General features: G+C 48.7%; 1 protein-coding gene across 1 annotated transcript in view; it reads left to right on the top strand.

The window, feature by feature from the left end:
* ABCA4 (ATP binding cassette subfamily A member 4) overlaps nt 1-13,612 on the top strand; it is a 129,065-nt gene that overhangs the window by 14,852 nt on the left and 100,601 nt on the right. The window contains exons 5-6 of the mRNA XM_058537134.1: nt 2,264-2,391; nt 7,478-7,675. Coding sequence (XP_058393117.1) covers nt 2,264-2,391; nt 7,478-7,675 — 326 coding nt within the window. The remainder of the gene's footprint in view (nt 1-2,263; nt 2,392-7,477; nt 7,676-13,612) is intronic.

Here is a 13,612-nt window from a genome sequence, read left to right as displayed (position 1 = left end):
TAGGTGAGATGCTGGGCAACGCTGGGCAAAGTCGCTCCTGGTCTCCCTTGTTTTGTCCCTTCTCCCCAGCAAGGTATTTGTATGTAAGGTCAGGTGAATGAGTTAACGAATAACGAAGAGATAAACAGTCGAATGGGGTCCTGACCCTCAGGTCAAGACAACAGGTATTTATGGGGCGCCGCCTGTCATTCCACAGACATTTATCGAAGCTGATTCCACGTCAGGCTCTAATGCTGGGTGTCAGAGAGAGGTAACTTCAAGGGCTTACATCTGTGTGCGCAGCATTGCTAGGTGTGAGGAGGAGCAGAATAAAACCAGGATCCATAGCCCACTACTCTCGAGAGACTGTGTGTGTGTGTGTGTGTGAATGTGTGCGTGTGTGTTGGGGGTGGTGTTGCTGGGCAGCAACAACCCAACAAACAACCCAACAACAACAAAATATATGCTGTATTATATACAGCATAAGGCTATATATAAAGAAGTGATTGGGAGAAGAACTTTTGAGCTGGAGCCCCAGGGGAAGGCAGAAAGGAAGCTGGGTTTGGAAGATGACAGGACTTAGGCTATGGAAAAGGAGGGAAGGCAAGAATAATATAGAGCAGCCCCTCTCAGAACCCTCCTCCTCCCTGGGGCTCCCTCCTATATTCAAGTTCCCCTAAAGCCTTGGGCTTTTCCTATGCAAAAGGCAGTGATCCTGGGCTATCTGGTGGCCCAACTCTGCAGAGCCGCCACTGTGGCGAGAGAGGCTGTGGAGTGGACCTGCAGGACAGGTTGCCCCTGCCCTGGCTGCACGGGCAGCCTGTGAGGTTGACCTATCTCTCTCAAGAGGAAATTTGCAGCAACATCAATCTGGGCAAGGCCCTGTACAGGGAAAGTCACCACCTGAAAACGGAAGGGATGGCTGTCAAGTACTCAGGGGGAAGGCCTCGTGGCTGCCTGGTGAGGGGAGAATTTGGGGAGGGAGAGGATAGGCAATGTGGTGTTAGGACCTGGAAGGGGCAGGGGCTTTTGATGATTTAACTTAGTTAAAGAAGAACTAAGAGATAAGCAGTCAGCCAGTCTCCTGGAGAAGGTGGGATGTAGAGACAGGCATTTTCACGCAACCCAAACGCTTTCCCTTAATGTTGAAGTGATTTCATAAATATCTGGGCCTGTAAGCCTCTTCTCTGGCCAGCTTCACATGAACTATAGCAGTGGCCAGCCTGAGGCTGAGTATTGGCCCTGCAAGCAGGCAGAGGAGGGGATGTGAATCCCCTGGGTGGGGTAAGAATTACATTAATGCAATCAGAACAAGCATTTATTTAGCGCTCAGTGTTTTCAGGCCTGGCAGCTAAGCGATTTGCGTTCCTTATCCTGAGTCACTCCTACAACAACTGTGAGAGGTAGATGTGGAAACTGCAGACACAGAGAGGTTCGGCCACTTGCCCCAAGGTCATCTTAGCTGTTAGGAGCCCCTTATGCCTCCTTATAAAGAAATTTCGCTTCCAGCAGGGTTTGAGTGAAGCTAGAGAGAATGTGACTGGGGCTGATCAGGACAGGAAATTGCAAGCCCAGGCAATAGGCCATCCCCTCTTTCCCACTTGAAGCTTTTCTTGCCTGAAACAGCCCCATCTCTGTTAGTCCATGTCAATACCCCGAGCTTACAGCCTTAGCTGAGATGACAGAAATGCCAGGAAGGGTCCTCTACCCCATGACAACTGCAGTGTGGACATAGCACATATCTCCTCCAGTCCTGGATTAGGATTTCTCAACCTAAGCACTATTGACACTTTGGACCAGATAGTTCTCTGTTTTTCAGTGGGGAGGGAGGTTGTCCCGTGCATTATGGGATGATCAGCAGCATCCCCTGCCTCCACCCAGTAGCACCTCCCCGGTTTTTACAACCAAAAATATTTCCAGACGCTGCCAAATATTCCCGGGGGGACAAAATTGCCCTGTTCTGACTCTTCAACCCCACTCTATAGAGTGCCACTGTCCTGGACCCACCCCACGCAGCATCTGACAACCACCCCCTGCCCTGCCCTGAGGTAACTTTTTCCACCTTCTGTGCCTTGTCGCTTAATTTTGCCCAGCTGCTTTGCAGTAAATGCCATGACTGTGTTGGTGATAGCCTACTGGCGGGATCCCTGGTCTCCAGGCGCTCCCAGGGAACCCGAGAACAGAGCCTTGTTCTGAGAGTCAAGTTGGAAATGTGTCCAATCAACTCTGTTTTCCTTTTTTTGACCCATATCCCCTTCCTGTGCTTTCTCTCATTCACATACAGGAAGAGGAATACGAATTCGAGATATCCTAAAAGATGAAGAAACACTGACACTATTTCTCATAAAAAACATTGGCCTGTCTGACTCAGTTGTCCACCTTCTGGTCAACTCCCAAGTCCGTCCAGAGCAGGTAGGTGAGCGTCATTTGTCAGTGGTCCCTGGAGGGGAGGGGTGAGCACTGACCTGAGAAAGGCAAGGGAGACCTTGCATTTTTTTTTTCCTTCTTGTTTTCACATTCAGAATCCATGATTCATGTCCCATATTCAGAAAAATACCTGGGGGTCACTTGAGAGGATGAGCATTCCCATCAGAGGATTCTGAAGTGGCCCAAATCCTGGCGACACTTCAGACATCTCGGACCTTTATAACTGGAAGGAACTTTAGGGATCATGTGGCTCAAATTCCTCTTATAGTTGAGGAAACCAAGGTTTCTGCATGTATTCATCAAATAGTTAGGGACATTGTCGTACTAAAATACAGTGTGGACAATACGGGCAATCAAGAAAGCAAAGGATTCCATGCATTTCCATGTTGAGAAAGGTGCTGTGAGGAAAATCTAGCAGGTCAGGATTTGGAGAGGGCCTAGGGAGGCTTGGGGAGGGGGCGATTTTAAATGAGATGGTCAAGAAAGGGCTTCCTGAGGAGGTGGCGTTTGAGCAGACCTGACTGAAGAGAAGGCAGCCATGGAAATTCCTGTGAGAGGAGAGTTTTGGGCTGAGAAACCAGCAGGGCGAAGGTCTGAGTGGGGAGGTAACTCCACAAGTTACAGAACCCGATAATGCAGCTCGCAGAGCAGCCCTCTGATTTCCTGCACTTTTCCTTCTCGGTGCTGGCCAACTCCTTCCTCTATCCCCCTTGCACATTCTGACCCATCTCTCCCAAAATCTATTTCATCACTTTTCATCATTTCCTGTATTTATGTAGAGTTTTTACCACTAACACATGACTTTCACATCTGTTAGCTCCTGTCTTCCTCACATTAATCTGAGATGGGTCAAAAAGATGGGGAAACTGAGGTGTCTGGCGATTGAGTGATTTGCTCACGGCGGTAGAGCTAGAAATTGTCAGAGCCGGAGCGGAATCCAGGTCTTCTCCTTCCTAACCCAGTGTTCCTTACTCCAGTTCAGTGGTTCAGAGTCCAAGACCAGTAGCTTCAGCAAGGACTGAGAGATTGTTAGGAATGCAAATTCTCAGGCCCTGCCCCAGACCGACGTGCGACCTGTGTTTTCACAAGCCCTCCAGGTGATTCTGACGGCTCAGGGCTGAGCACCGCTGCTCTGGTTTGGGGCCTCACGGGCTCCTGGCCCGGCATCCTGGCTGTGTGGGTTCCTAGTGTGATGAACACAGTGAGAACGCAAGATAAGCAGTGGCTAACAGTGCAGACACCCCTCCCGCCTCTCCCGGCCGGGTCTGCACCTCCCCCAGACTCCAGGGGAGATCAAGACATAAACAGAGAATTTCAAGGCCTGTGTCAGTCCTGAGATAAAGGTTGAGCCCAGGGGAGGGAGGAGACCCCACTTGCCTGGCCAGGGCTGGCTCCATTGAAGGGGATTTTCAAGCTGGTTCCCTGCACAAGAGTGAAGAAGCCCACACCTGCTTTTCTGGCTTCTTAGATCCTGAGGTTTTCACTCAAACTAGATGAGGGGAACTAAGAGTCAGCCCTGAGGCGACATGTCAGGGCTCTTGGAGTCAGGCCTGGCTGCCCTGCTCTGCTTCCCCTCCCACCCGCACCCGAGAAGGGTGGTGGCAGCAGCATCGATTGCTCATTTTCCCCTTTGCTTTCTCTTCAGCTCGTAAAACTCAAGTCCTGGAAATGCCTGTGATGACTTCCAGTTGGTTATAAAAGGGAGATGGAGATAACGGCAGGAATTTAGGGGAAATTTCTTTCCAGTTCCTCCTGACACGACATTTGGATCTCTAGTTGCTGAGCCACTGGCATCAGGGTGGAGGCCGTTCATGTGGGCAGCAGAAGGGCCAGGGTCATCGGGTTGTGCCTTTGTTTCGTGTTGCTGGCTCTAATGAGCTGATGCTTCCCTGATCAGCAAACCCCAGAGCTCAAGAGGGAGCCCAGAGCTCCTGCACTGGCAGAGGCCATTCGTGTTGACCCAGCTCCCTGCTTCTCAGCCTAGTTACCTCCATCTCCGTCTCCATCCAGCTCTGTGACTCCTTAACAGCACTGTCCCTAGAACTCTCCTCCATGATGGCAGTGTTGTCTCTCTGTGCTGTCCAATATGGTAGCCACTAGCCGCGTGTGGCTGGTGGGCACTTGGCATGAGGCTTGTACAGTTGAGGAAATGAATGTTAACTGTTACTTAATTTTAATTACTTTAAATTTAAATAGGCGTATGTGGCTTACCACTCTCTCATTGATCATCCTCATCAAATATGGAATTTTGTTCTTTACCATCAAGATGGACACCCCTCCTGGTCCTTTCTGCCTGGTGTCTGAGCACAGCTCAGAAGGGAATCGCATCACCCCCTCTCTCTCCATCTAGGGAATTATTAGACGAGGAGAGTGGTACAGTTCTCTGGCCTGTCCGTCATCCCACCCCCTATCCCCAGCCCTGTAAACTCCTGGACTTGCTTCAAGGTCCAGCTCAAATGTTGCCTCCTCAGTGAAATCGTACATAAACCCTCCTTTCTCGGTCCTGCCTCCTCCCTTTCCCCTACTGGACAAAGAGCTAACAGGTAATGGTTAAGCACAAGCTCTGGGATCAAATCTCAGCAAGGCCACACAGTTAACTGTGTGACTTCAGGAAGTTAATTAACCACTCTGTGCCTCTATTTCCTCATTTGTAAAATGGAGATAATAAAAATGCCTACCATATATGGTTGTTGTGAGAGTTCAAAGAACTAATATATGGAAAGCACTTAGAGAAGTAAACACTCAATAAATACTAGCTATTTTTACTAGCTATTCTTAACACTCCCTCTTCTGCACCCTGGTTTCACTAGATCAACCTGGCACTTACCACTGCTTAAATGCCTGCATTTCCAGCTAGCCGATGAGCTCCTTGGAGAGCAGAAAACTCACCCTCTTCTCTCTGTATCCCCAGTATCTATCCCAGTCCTTGCAGAATGGGACTCAATGCATGAGCATTGAATGAATGAGTGACTGAGAGAAAGAAGGAGCCAGGGACATTCGTGGTGTCCCCGCTTTCCCACTAGCCTGCTGTGTAGCCTTCTCAAGTCACCGAATCCCTCCTACATCACTTTTCTCCTCCAGAATATTAGAGGTTTGGACAGTGAGCTCATTGATTCCCCCTACCTCAAAATGTTTTAGACTCTGGGCCTAGGGTTGGGGGTGGGATTCTGACTGAGGACAAAAGTAAAGGGCAGAACAGGAAGGCCCTGTTGGAACATGCACCCAGTTACGGTCCCCTGAGGTTGAAAGAGTCCACACCAACCCAGCGTCAGCCGTGACCTGTGCTTCATTTAGGAACTGGGCTTCCATACGTGATCTGGACAGGGGGTAGCAGAGCCTGGGCCTGCTCTGCTCTCCAGCCCAAAGGACTGTATAATTGGAAGCCATGGGGAGACTACAGAGGCCAAGGAAGCTCCTGAACGTCTTCACGGTGCTCAGGGTCGTGTCCACTGCCAGGAGTCCAGTTACTGTGCTGGGTAGCCGAGGGTCCCCAGAGGCCATCATGGGCCTTGTGCTTTAAGAGTCACTGTCCGTGAACTCCACAGGGGCTTTAGGATGTGGGCTCTCCAGGGGTCAGGGTCGGCAGATAAAATACAGGATGCCTAGTTTAATTTGGATTCCAGATAAACAACAAAAAATTTTTTAGCATACGTATGTCCTAATGACTCTATTGGGGCATACGTGTACTAAAAATTATTCATTGTTTATCTGAAATTCAAATTTAATTGGACATCCAGTATTTTTATTTGCTAAATCTGGTGAGAAAGGAGAGAGGGAGTTGTTCACTCGCCATCACTGCAAATGCATTCTAGCCACTCTCCCATCTTAGCTTCGGGGAGTAGGTCCTGATGGTATCTTAGCATCACGTGCTAAGAAGGAATCTCTCAAATTTTAAATGGCTCTCTGATAAAATGAGGCTTGGGAGCGTATTAGTTCCCTATTTATGCTGTAACAAATTACCACAAGCTTAGTGGCTTAAAACAACACAATTTATTATCTTATGGTTCTAGAGGTCAGACGTGTGAAAGTCAATGTGTTGGCAGGCTGCGTTCCTTATTAGGAGAGCTCTAGAGGGAAATCCAGTTTCCAAAGACTGTCTACGCTCCTTGGCTGGTGGCCTGCTTTCATCTTCAAGGCCAGCAGTGGCCAGTCAAGTCTTTCTCACATCGCATTACTCTGACATTGTTTCTTCTGCCCCCCTCTTCCACATTTAAAGGACCCTGGTGATTACCTTGGGCCCACCCAAAATAGTCTCCTTATTTTAAAGTTCACTGATTAGCAACTTTAATTTCATCTGCAATCTTAATTCCCCTTGCCATGCAACATAATGTATTCACAGGTTCTGTTACCAATTTCACCTCACTCCAGTGGGACTCTAATCCATACTAGGAGGAGCTCCGAGGAGGGTCCATGGGTGGGCTTCATACCCACAATCCATCCCTTCCTTGGAGGGTTCTCTCCTGTTTGATGTCATGGATTTGAAACAAAACCGAAGCTGTGTGTTCAACAGCACAAGATTTTTTCAATGGCCAAAAATGGAGAAGAGGGAACTAAGTTCACAAATCAACTTCTCAGCTCCTGGGGTGATTAAGCAGCTGGGTCCAGGTAATGAAGGGGAGGACTATTCATAGTTATCCAGGGAAATGGGCAAGCTTTTCTGGGGAGCAAGGGTGCCACCTCTTTTCTTTCCTTATTTGGTTATATCCTGCCATTGCCAGGACAGTTGTAAACTGTCATGGTGTTGATGAGTGTGTCCTATAATATGGTAATGTATTACAATGAGCCTGTAATGAGCTGTGGGGTCTATGTCAGATCAAGTGGGACTGCCATGTTGCCTTCAACTGGTTTTAACTGGATCTGACCCATATCTCAGTCATCTTCTCCTTCCTCTCTTTGTGGTTTCCTGTAAGCTGAAGAGAACATGTTAGGCTTGTTCTGAGCAGGGTTGTGGGAATGTCTTATGGGGTTGGTGGGCCGGATAACAGTTCTGTGGGTTAGGACATGGATATCTTTGGGTTCCGGTGTTCTCCTACCACAGGGAGGTTTGCAATGTTGCTTCTCTTCCCTTCAGTTTGCTCACGGAGTCCCAGACCTGGTGCTGAAGGACATTGCCTGCAGCGATGCCCTCCTGGAGCGCTTCATAATCTTCAGCCAGCGCCGTGGCGCACAGACAGTGCGTGATGCCCTGTGCTCCCTCTCCCAGGGCACCCTACAGTGGATGGAAGACAGTCTGTATGCCAACGTGGACTTCTTCAAGCTCTTCCGTGTGGTAAGGGAGGTATTCAGCTGCTCGCCCCTTGGAAGATAATTCCTGGGGGCAGCAGGGCCTGGTGGTAGGCCGTCAGGGACTCATGAATTGACAGTGGGGGAAAGCATGAGCCTGGTGTTCAAGACAATCCTTGAGGAAGCTCAAGGCTCTGAAGACCCAAGGAATCTTGACTGATGGTATTTCTAAAGCAGTGGCCCAGGCACCCGGAAGTCACTATTAGGTTCACCATTAGGTATGTGGTTGTGGCAGGTCTGAATCCACTCAAAATGTGGGATGAATCCTTCCCACCACCTCTAGCAGCGTGGAAAGGAGAAGGAGGCCTGATTTGACTCTCTGCCCTACCATTTCCTAGGTAGGTGTTTGTGGGCAAGAGAGCTGGCCTTTCCTGACCCCATCACTCATCTATAAAACAAATATAATACGTTAGAGAGTGGTAGGAAAAAATACATGAAAAAATATGTGCATTTAATAAATGTTAATAAATGAGAACTTCACACTCCTTCCTCTGGGTCTGCTCTTGGCCCCAAAGGTTGCTGTTTCTGGGAAGAAAAAAAAATAACAGAGAAAATTTCATAATCTCAAAAATTTGGAAAGCCCTGATCTAGCTCAACTCTGTGTTCCAGAACTGCATCCCAGACACACTTCTTGGGACCTGATATCTCCTCTTTTGCTAGAAGGATAAGATGAGAGGGAATTATATAAAGGAGGTGCAGAGCAGTGGCTCTTACACTTCAGAGTGTATGAAAATCATCTGGGAAGCTGGGAAAAGATGCAAGGTCTAAATACCCACCCCCAGAGACTGATTCAGGAGATCTGGGCCGGGCCCAGAATCGCCCTGTACCTTAGGTGATTCCGATGGAGGTCACTGGAAGCCACACTTTAAGAAACACTCAAAATTAGAATCCTTCAGAGGTGACACATATACTGTCTAGCATTGAATTGTGTTTTCTCTTGTGCCTACATTTTAACTTCTGGAACTGCGTTGTGGGGGGTGCCAGTCACTGAGAATTTGGTTGAGGAATTTGTGTTTTGCTTTTCTATGGCTACTCTCTCAAGTCCCAGAAAACCCGCTCTCACTCAACTTGTCTTAAAAAGCAAGCTGAAAGCCTTTAGAAATGAAACAAAATGACAACAAGACCCCACTATTTCTGGCAGAGTTCACACTTCATCCTTTCAAAGTGTGACTTTCCCTCAGAATGTTACTCAACAGTGTTCCCAGCTCATCAGGGTAGGCCTCCAGGGTGGCAAGAGGGGTCAGGACCTATGGATGCCACCACTGCGAGAGCCCAGGAGCCCAGAAAAGGTCTCTCGGCTCCCCACGCTGCAGGGAGAATAAAAAGCCATGTGGTTCAAACTTCTCTGTCCAAAGTTCCAAGGGGAACCTGATTTTAGACTCACTCCTTGGTTTGTTTTCAGAATCAGACAGAAGAGTGAGTCAGGCGATAAAGACCCCGTATGCTGGGGGTCTGAATACCAGCCCCGCAGGGGACCAGTGCCTGTGTTTGCAGAGCTGTTGGAGGCTCCCTGGGCGCCCAGGATGGTGCAATCCTCTGGTCACTAGAAAAGCGGCAGGGTCACGCATCTCTGTCTGAAGCCCCTTGGCTGCTGGGATAGGTAAATGTACCCTCAGGGCATGACCAGAAATTCTGGGAGAACAGTTCTGGATGGAGCAGGATAAAGGGGCACCCGGGCAAAACTCTTCGTTAGGGACTGGACCCAAACTCAGGCCACTGGCTTCAGAATGTTTATTTATCAGACAGGAAAGACCAGAAACACTGCACTTACACGCTGCTCTGGCAAGTTCTAGAGTTCAGAAACCAGAGGAGAACTTTGGCCGGTTGCCCTCACTGACCTGCCTGCTCGCTCACCTCCTCTGGACATGTGTCCATGCACTGGGCTGCGAGGAGCCAGGCACTGGGCTGAGGCCAAGGCCAAGGCCATCGAACCATGGCCCACTTGCCATCACTGAGGTCTCAGCGCCGAGACGAGGAAACAAGCCTATGTCACAGCGTCGTGGCTGAGAAATACCAACACCGACAGCGTTTGGCCCCTGGAGCAGTGGTTCCCAGCCTTGGTGCACATTGAATCACCTGGGGAGCTTTTAAAAACTACAAATGCCCAGCCCCCACCCCCAGAGATTCTGATTCAGTTGGCTTTTATTGTTGTGTTTTGTTTTTCTGAGGAAGATTCGCCCTGAGCTAACATCTATTGCCAATCTTCCTCTTTTTGCTTGAGAAAGATTGTCCCTGAGCTAACATCTGTGCCCATCTTCCTCTATTTTGTATGTGAGTTGCCGCCACAGCATGGCCACCGACAAGTGGCATAGGTCCACGCCCAGGATCCAAACCCGGGCCACTAAAGCAGAGCGTGCCGAACTTAACCACTTGGCCACAGAGCCGGCCCCAGCCTTTAGTGTTTTTAGAAGCTTCCCAGATCATTCCAATGTCCAACCAGGGTTGAGAATCACTGACCTCGAACATAGGAGTTTGATTTACAGTCTCAACTTCTGTAGACCAAGCGTGATAATAATAGTGCCGCAAATATCTCTAAAGCTTCGCAGCACTTTCATTTGATCACCCATAAGCTCAAGGGGCTGTGAAGACACATCATCCCTGCTGTTCTCTTAGCAAAGCTGGTGCGTGGCCCCAGAGCCTGCCTGGAGGAGGAAACCCAGCGGGAGACGGAGACCAGCCTCAAGGTCTACCCCTCCCACCGTCCTGCTCCTTCTCCTCTCTGTGGGGAAAGACCGGACCAAGACAGGACATATGGGTTCCAAGCGAAGAGGACAAACACCTCGGCTGGTGCTTTTGTCCTTCAAATGTGCTTTTCCATTTGACAAATGGACAGAACAGCTAAATATTTTTTTTAAAAATTACTAACATGGGACCTGAAAAGAAATTGCAAGCATTAAGATGGGATTTTTGTTTTTATTGCTCCTGTACCCATCCTATCAGTGTTTTTAGAAAAACCACCCTGAATCATCACAGAAGGCTCAGGACAGACCCTCCGACTCTCTGAGAGGTAGGGGCTGCTCTGAGGCCAGGGCGGGGGCCTGTCTGAGAGGAGGCTGTTATTGCAGCTGGTTGGCAAGTGGCCACACTCAGCTCCAGCGAGGGGAACGATGCGCCTTCTGTTCCCCTGGGCTGTTTCTCATAAGCACGTACGCCAGTGTATAAATAAGGTTTTATTAAACACCAAGTCAGTGCTCATTAACAAAGAAAGAGGGGCAGTCTCAGTAAACCACTGTGACGGCACCTGCCCTGTTGTGTAAGGTGCTGGGAGTGTGGGTGGGGTGCGAGTAGAACCTCCAGACCCGGGAACCCGGGGAGCTGAGAGAGTTGGAGAGGGGAGTTTGGGGGTCAGCACCAACTGGGGCCGGCTCTGTTTTTCCTTGGCCCTTTGAAGATCAGAGTGAGTGTTGTCATCCTCAAATAATCCAAATGCAGGCCTTACTCCAGCCCACCCACCCCCATACATACACTCATGCACACGCAGGCACACACGCACACACACATTGGATGCCCAGTGACCTAGTGGGCTGGGAAAGAAACAGGCAGCCAGGTGGCTGGATTTTCTCCAAGAAGATTTAGCCCCTCTTTGTTTCACCTCGGTTGAGACAGCTTCATAGAATTTGTCTTCACCTGTGGTTGTTTTGGGCTTCACGCCCCCAGCTTGAAACCCAGCAGCTCAGACCCGGGCCCAAGGTATCAGGACTGCCAACATGAAACGTTTCACATCTCATAAATAATGGTGCGTCAGTTTCGGGTGAGGGGTTGGGACGTTTCCCATCTGATTTGGCCCAAGGCAGGCATGCCCCTCCTCCTCCTTCTCCTCCCTCTAGGATCCTTCCTGTTTTCTCTCTGATTCTGGTGCACAGCTTTGAAATCTTGCTGAGAAGCAAATCTGTCCCTAATGCTCTGATGTTTATTTGTGGAAGTTCGGCAGGGGAACTGAGGCGGGTGCCAAGACCGGCCACACTGCTGGGAAATCTAAGTTTCCCTCCCTTCCCCCTTCTCAATGGATGTTGATAGAGGAAATTTGGCCTCCCCGGCATTTGGCCCACGGTTTTCCCCTCTGCAGTCGCTTCCAGTGTGGCATGATTCAGCTCTCTTTCCATCCCCTCTACTGCTACTCTGTCGCAGTTTTCCCTTTTCTGATTTCATTTTACCCGTGTCTCTTTGACTACAGGGTGGCTGAACATTGAGTTCTGGGGAAGAAAGGACCCAGTCTTGGGGGTCCTGACTACATGCTCCTTTGAATGTCCTGCTTTGTTCTTGGCTCTGCTCCCTAAATTCCTGAATCATTGAGAATAAATGTGGGTGGACTGCCGCTGCCCTGTGCAAGCTGGCCCCAGTTTCTGCTCTCTGGGATCATTCATTGCCGTTTGTTAAATTTCAACCATGCGTTTCAATTTTCAGATGATATTTCTGTGTTAAAATTCTCTGGAAAAGCCGTTCATCTCCAGGATTTTACCGTGAGGTCCCATTAATGACTTAACTTCATAATTTCGTTCCGTTCTGATTCTGAATCTTTGGACTGTCAACTTTCTCCCACTTCTGTGTGAGGGTTTTTGGAGGGAGAGAAAGGAGTGGGGCCAGTGCCAGCAGTATGCAGGGGGGACAGAGGGCTGTTGAAAGCAAAATCAAGTCAGAAAATAGATGTTTTGTTTTTTGAACATTATTAAGCCACAGCAAGTATATTCAATTTACAGCATTAGGATTTGTTTTGCCTACATCTACAAAATTGTGTCTGTTAAAATCAAAATTTCCCCTAGGTGAATGGATTTCAATAAAGAAGAAATAAAGAGGACACAGAAAAGAGGAATATTAGTGTCCATGGAATGTACATTAGGCCTACGGGCCTCATTGTCATTGGTCTGCCTTGGTTTCTTTTGGGCTCTAGGCATGCAGTGGGCCAGGGCTTAGTTTCATGACAGATCAGATGTTGTTTTTATGAATTTAAAAAGACAAATATACTGAGAGGTCAAAACTAGAGTCACTTAGGACACGAGCAGGCCCCTGCGAAGGCTGCTGTCAGTGGGTCCCGGGGTCCTGGCCTGTATTCAGTAGATATAGACCTAGCACCAATGTGTTAGGCATCAGAGTCTCTCCAGGGTAAAGTGGTTTTAACAAGGATTTTGGCCTCTGATATTTCTTATCTCTACAGAACAGTAGCTCTTAACCTTTGTATGGATTAAGACTATCTTTGAAAATCTGACAACAGCTGTAAACCTTTTCCTTAGAGAAATAGAAGTTCGCACAGACACACAGGAGATGGGAGCTCGTGGAGCCTCTGAAGCCAGACCCCAGAGCTTTTGCATTAAAATTGCATTCCTACCTACCATTAATGTATGTCCTTTCCTAAAAGGTCCCAATACAGCCACAGATTCTTTCTTAACTATCCTTAGGAAGTAACCAGCTTCTCCCCCGAGCGTGAGACCCAATGGTGAGAGGACCCGAGGGTGGGCAGCCTGCTAGAGCACACAGACTTCCTGGTGGTCAGGAGACTGGGTCCTGGCTCTGGGTTGGCCCCTAACTTGCTGTCATTTAAAAGAATCTCAGCTTCCCCATCTGTAAAATCGGGATAACAAGACCTATGCTACATATCTCATGGGAAGGTAGTAAAATTCACATTAGAGAAGAGACGAAAGAGCACTTTGAAACAAAAAGTGTTTTTGCTCTTACCAAAGCAAGCACACAATGGCTTACAGAGGATCCCACTGTTCCTCTATCATTGCTCTGCTCCCAGAAATGTCCTCCTCAAACACTTAGATGGAACATTCTCCTTCCTCAGACCCCTCAGACTAGGAAGAGGTCTGTCTCACGGAGTGACCTTTTGTCTGCCCCTAGATTCCAAACTCAGTTTTGCTTTCATCAACCACAAATACCAGGACTGAAGTCACCACAGAGAGAAAAAGGCCTAGTTTCTGTTGAGCCA

Source organism: Diceros bicornis, chromosome 4 (genome assembly GCF_020826845.1).
Source record: "Diceros bicornis minor isolate mBicDic1 chromosome 4, mDicBic1.mat.cur, whole genome shotgun sequence".
In the NCBI taxonomy this organism is placed as follows: domain Eukaryota; kingdom Metazoa; phylum Chordata; class Mammalia; order Perissodactyla; family Rhinocerotidae; genus Diceros; species Diceros bicornis.
Note: the sequence above shows the minus strand (reverse complement) of the source record. Positions and strands in the feature narration are given on the sequence as shown.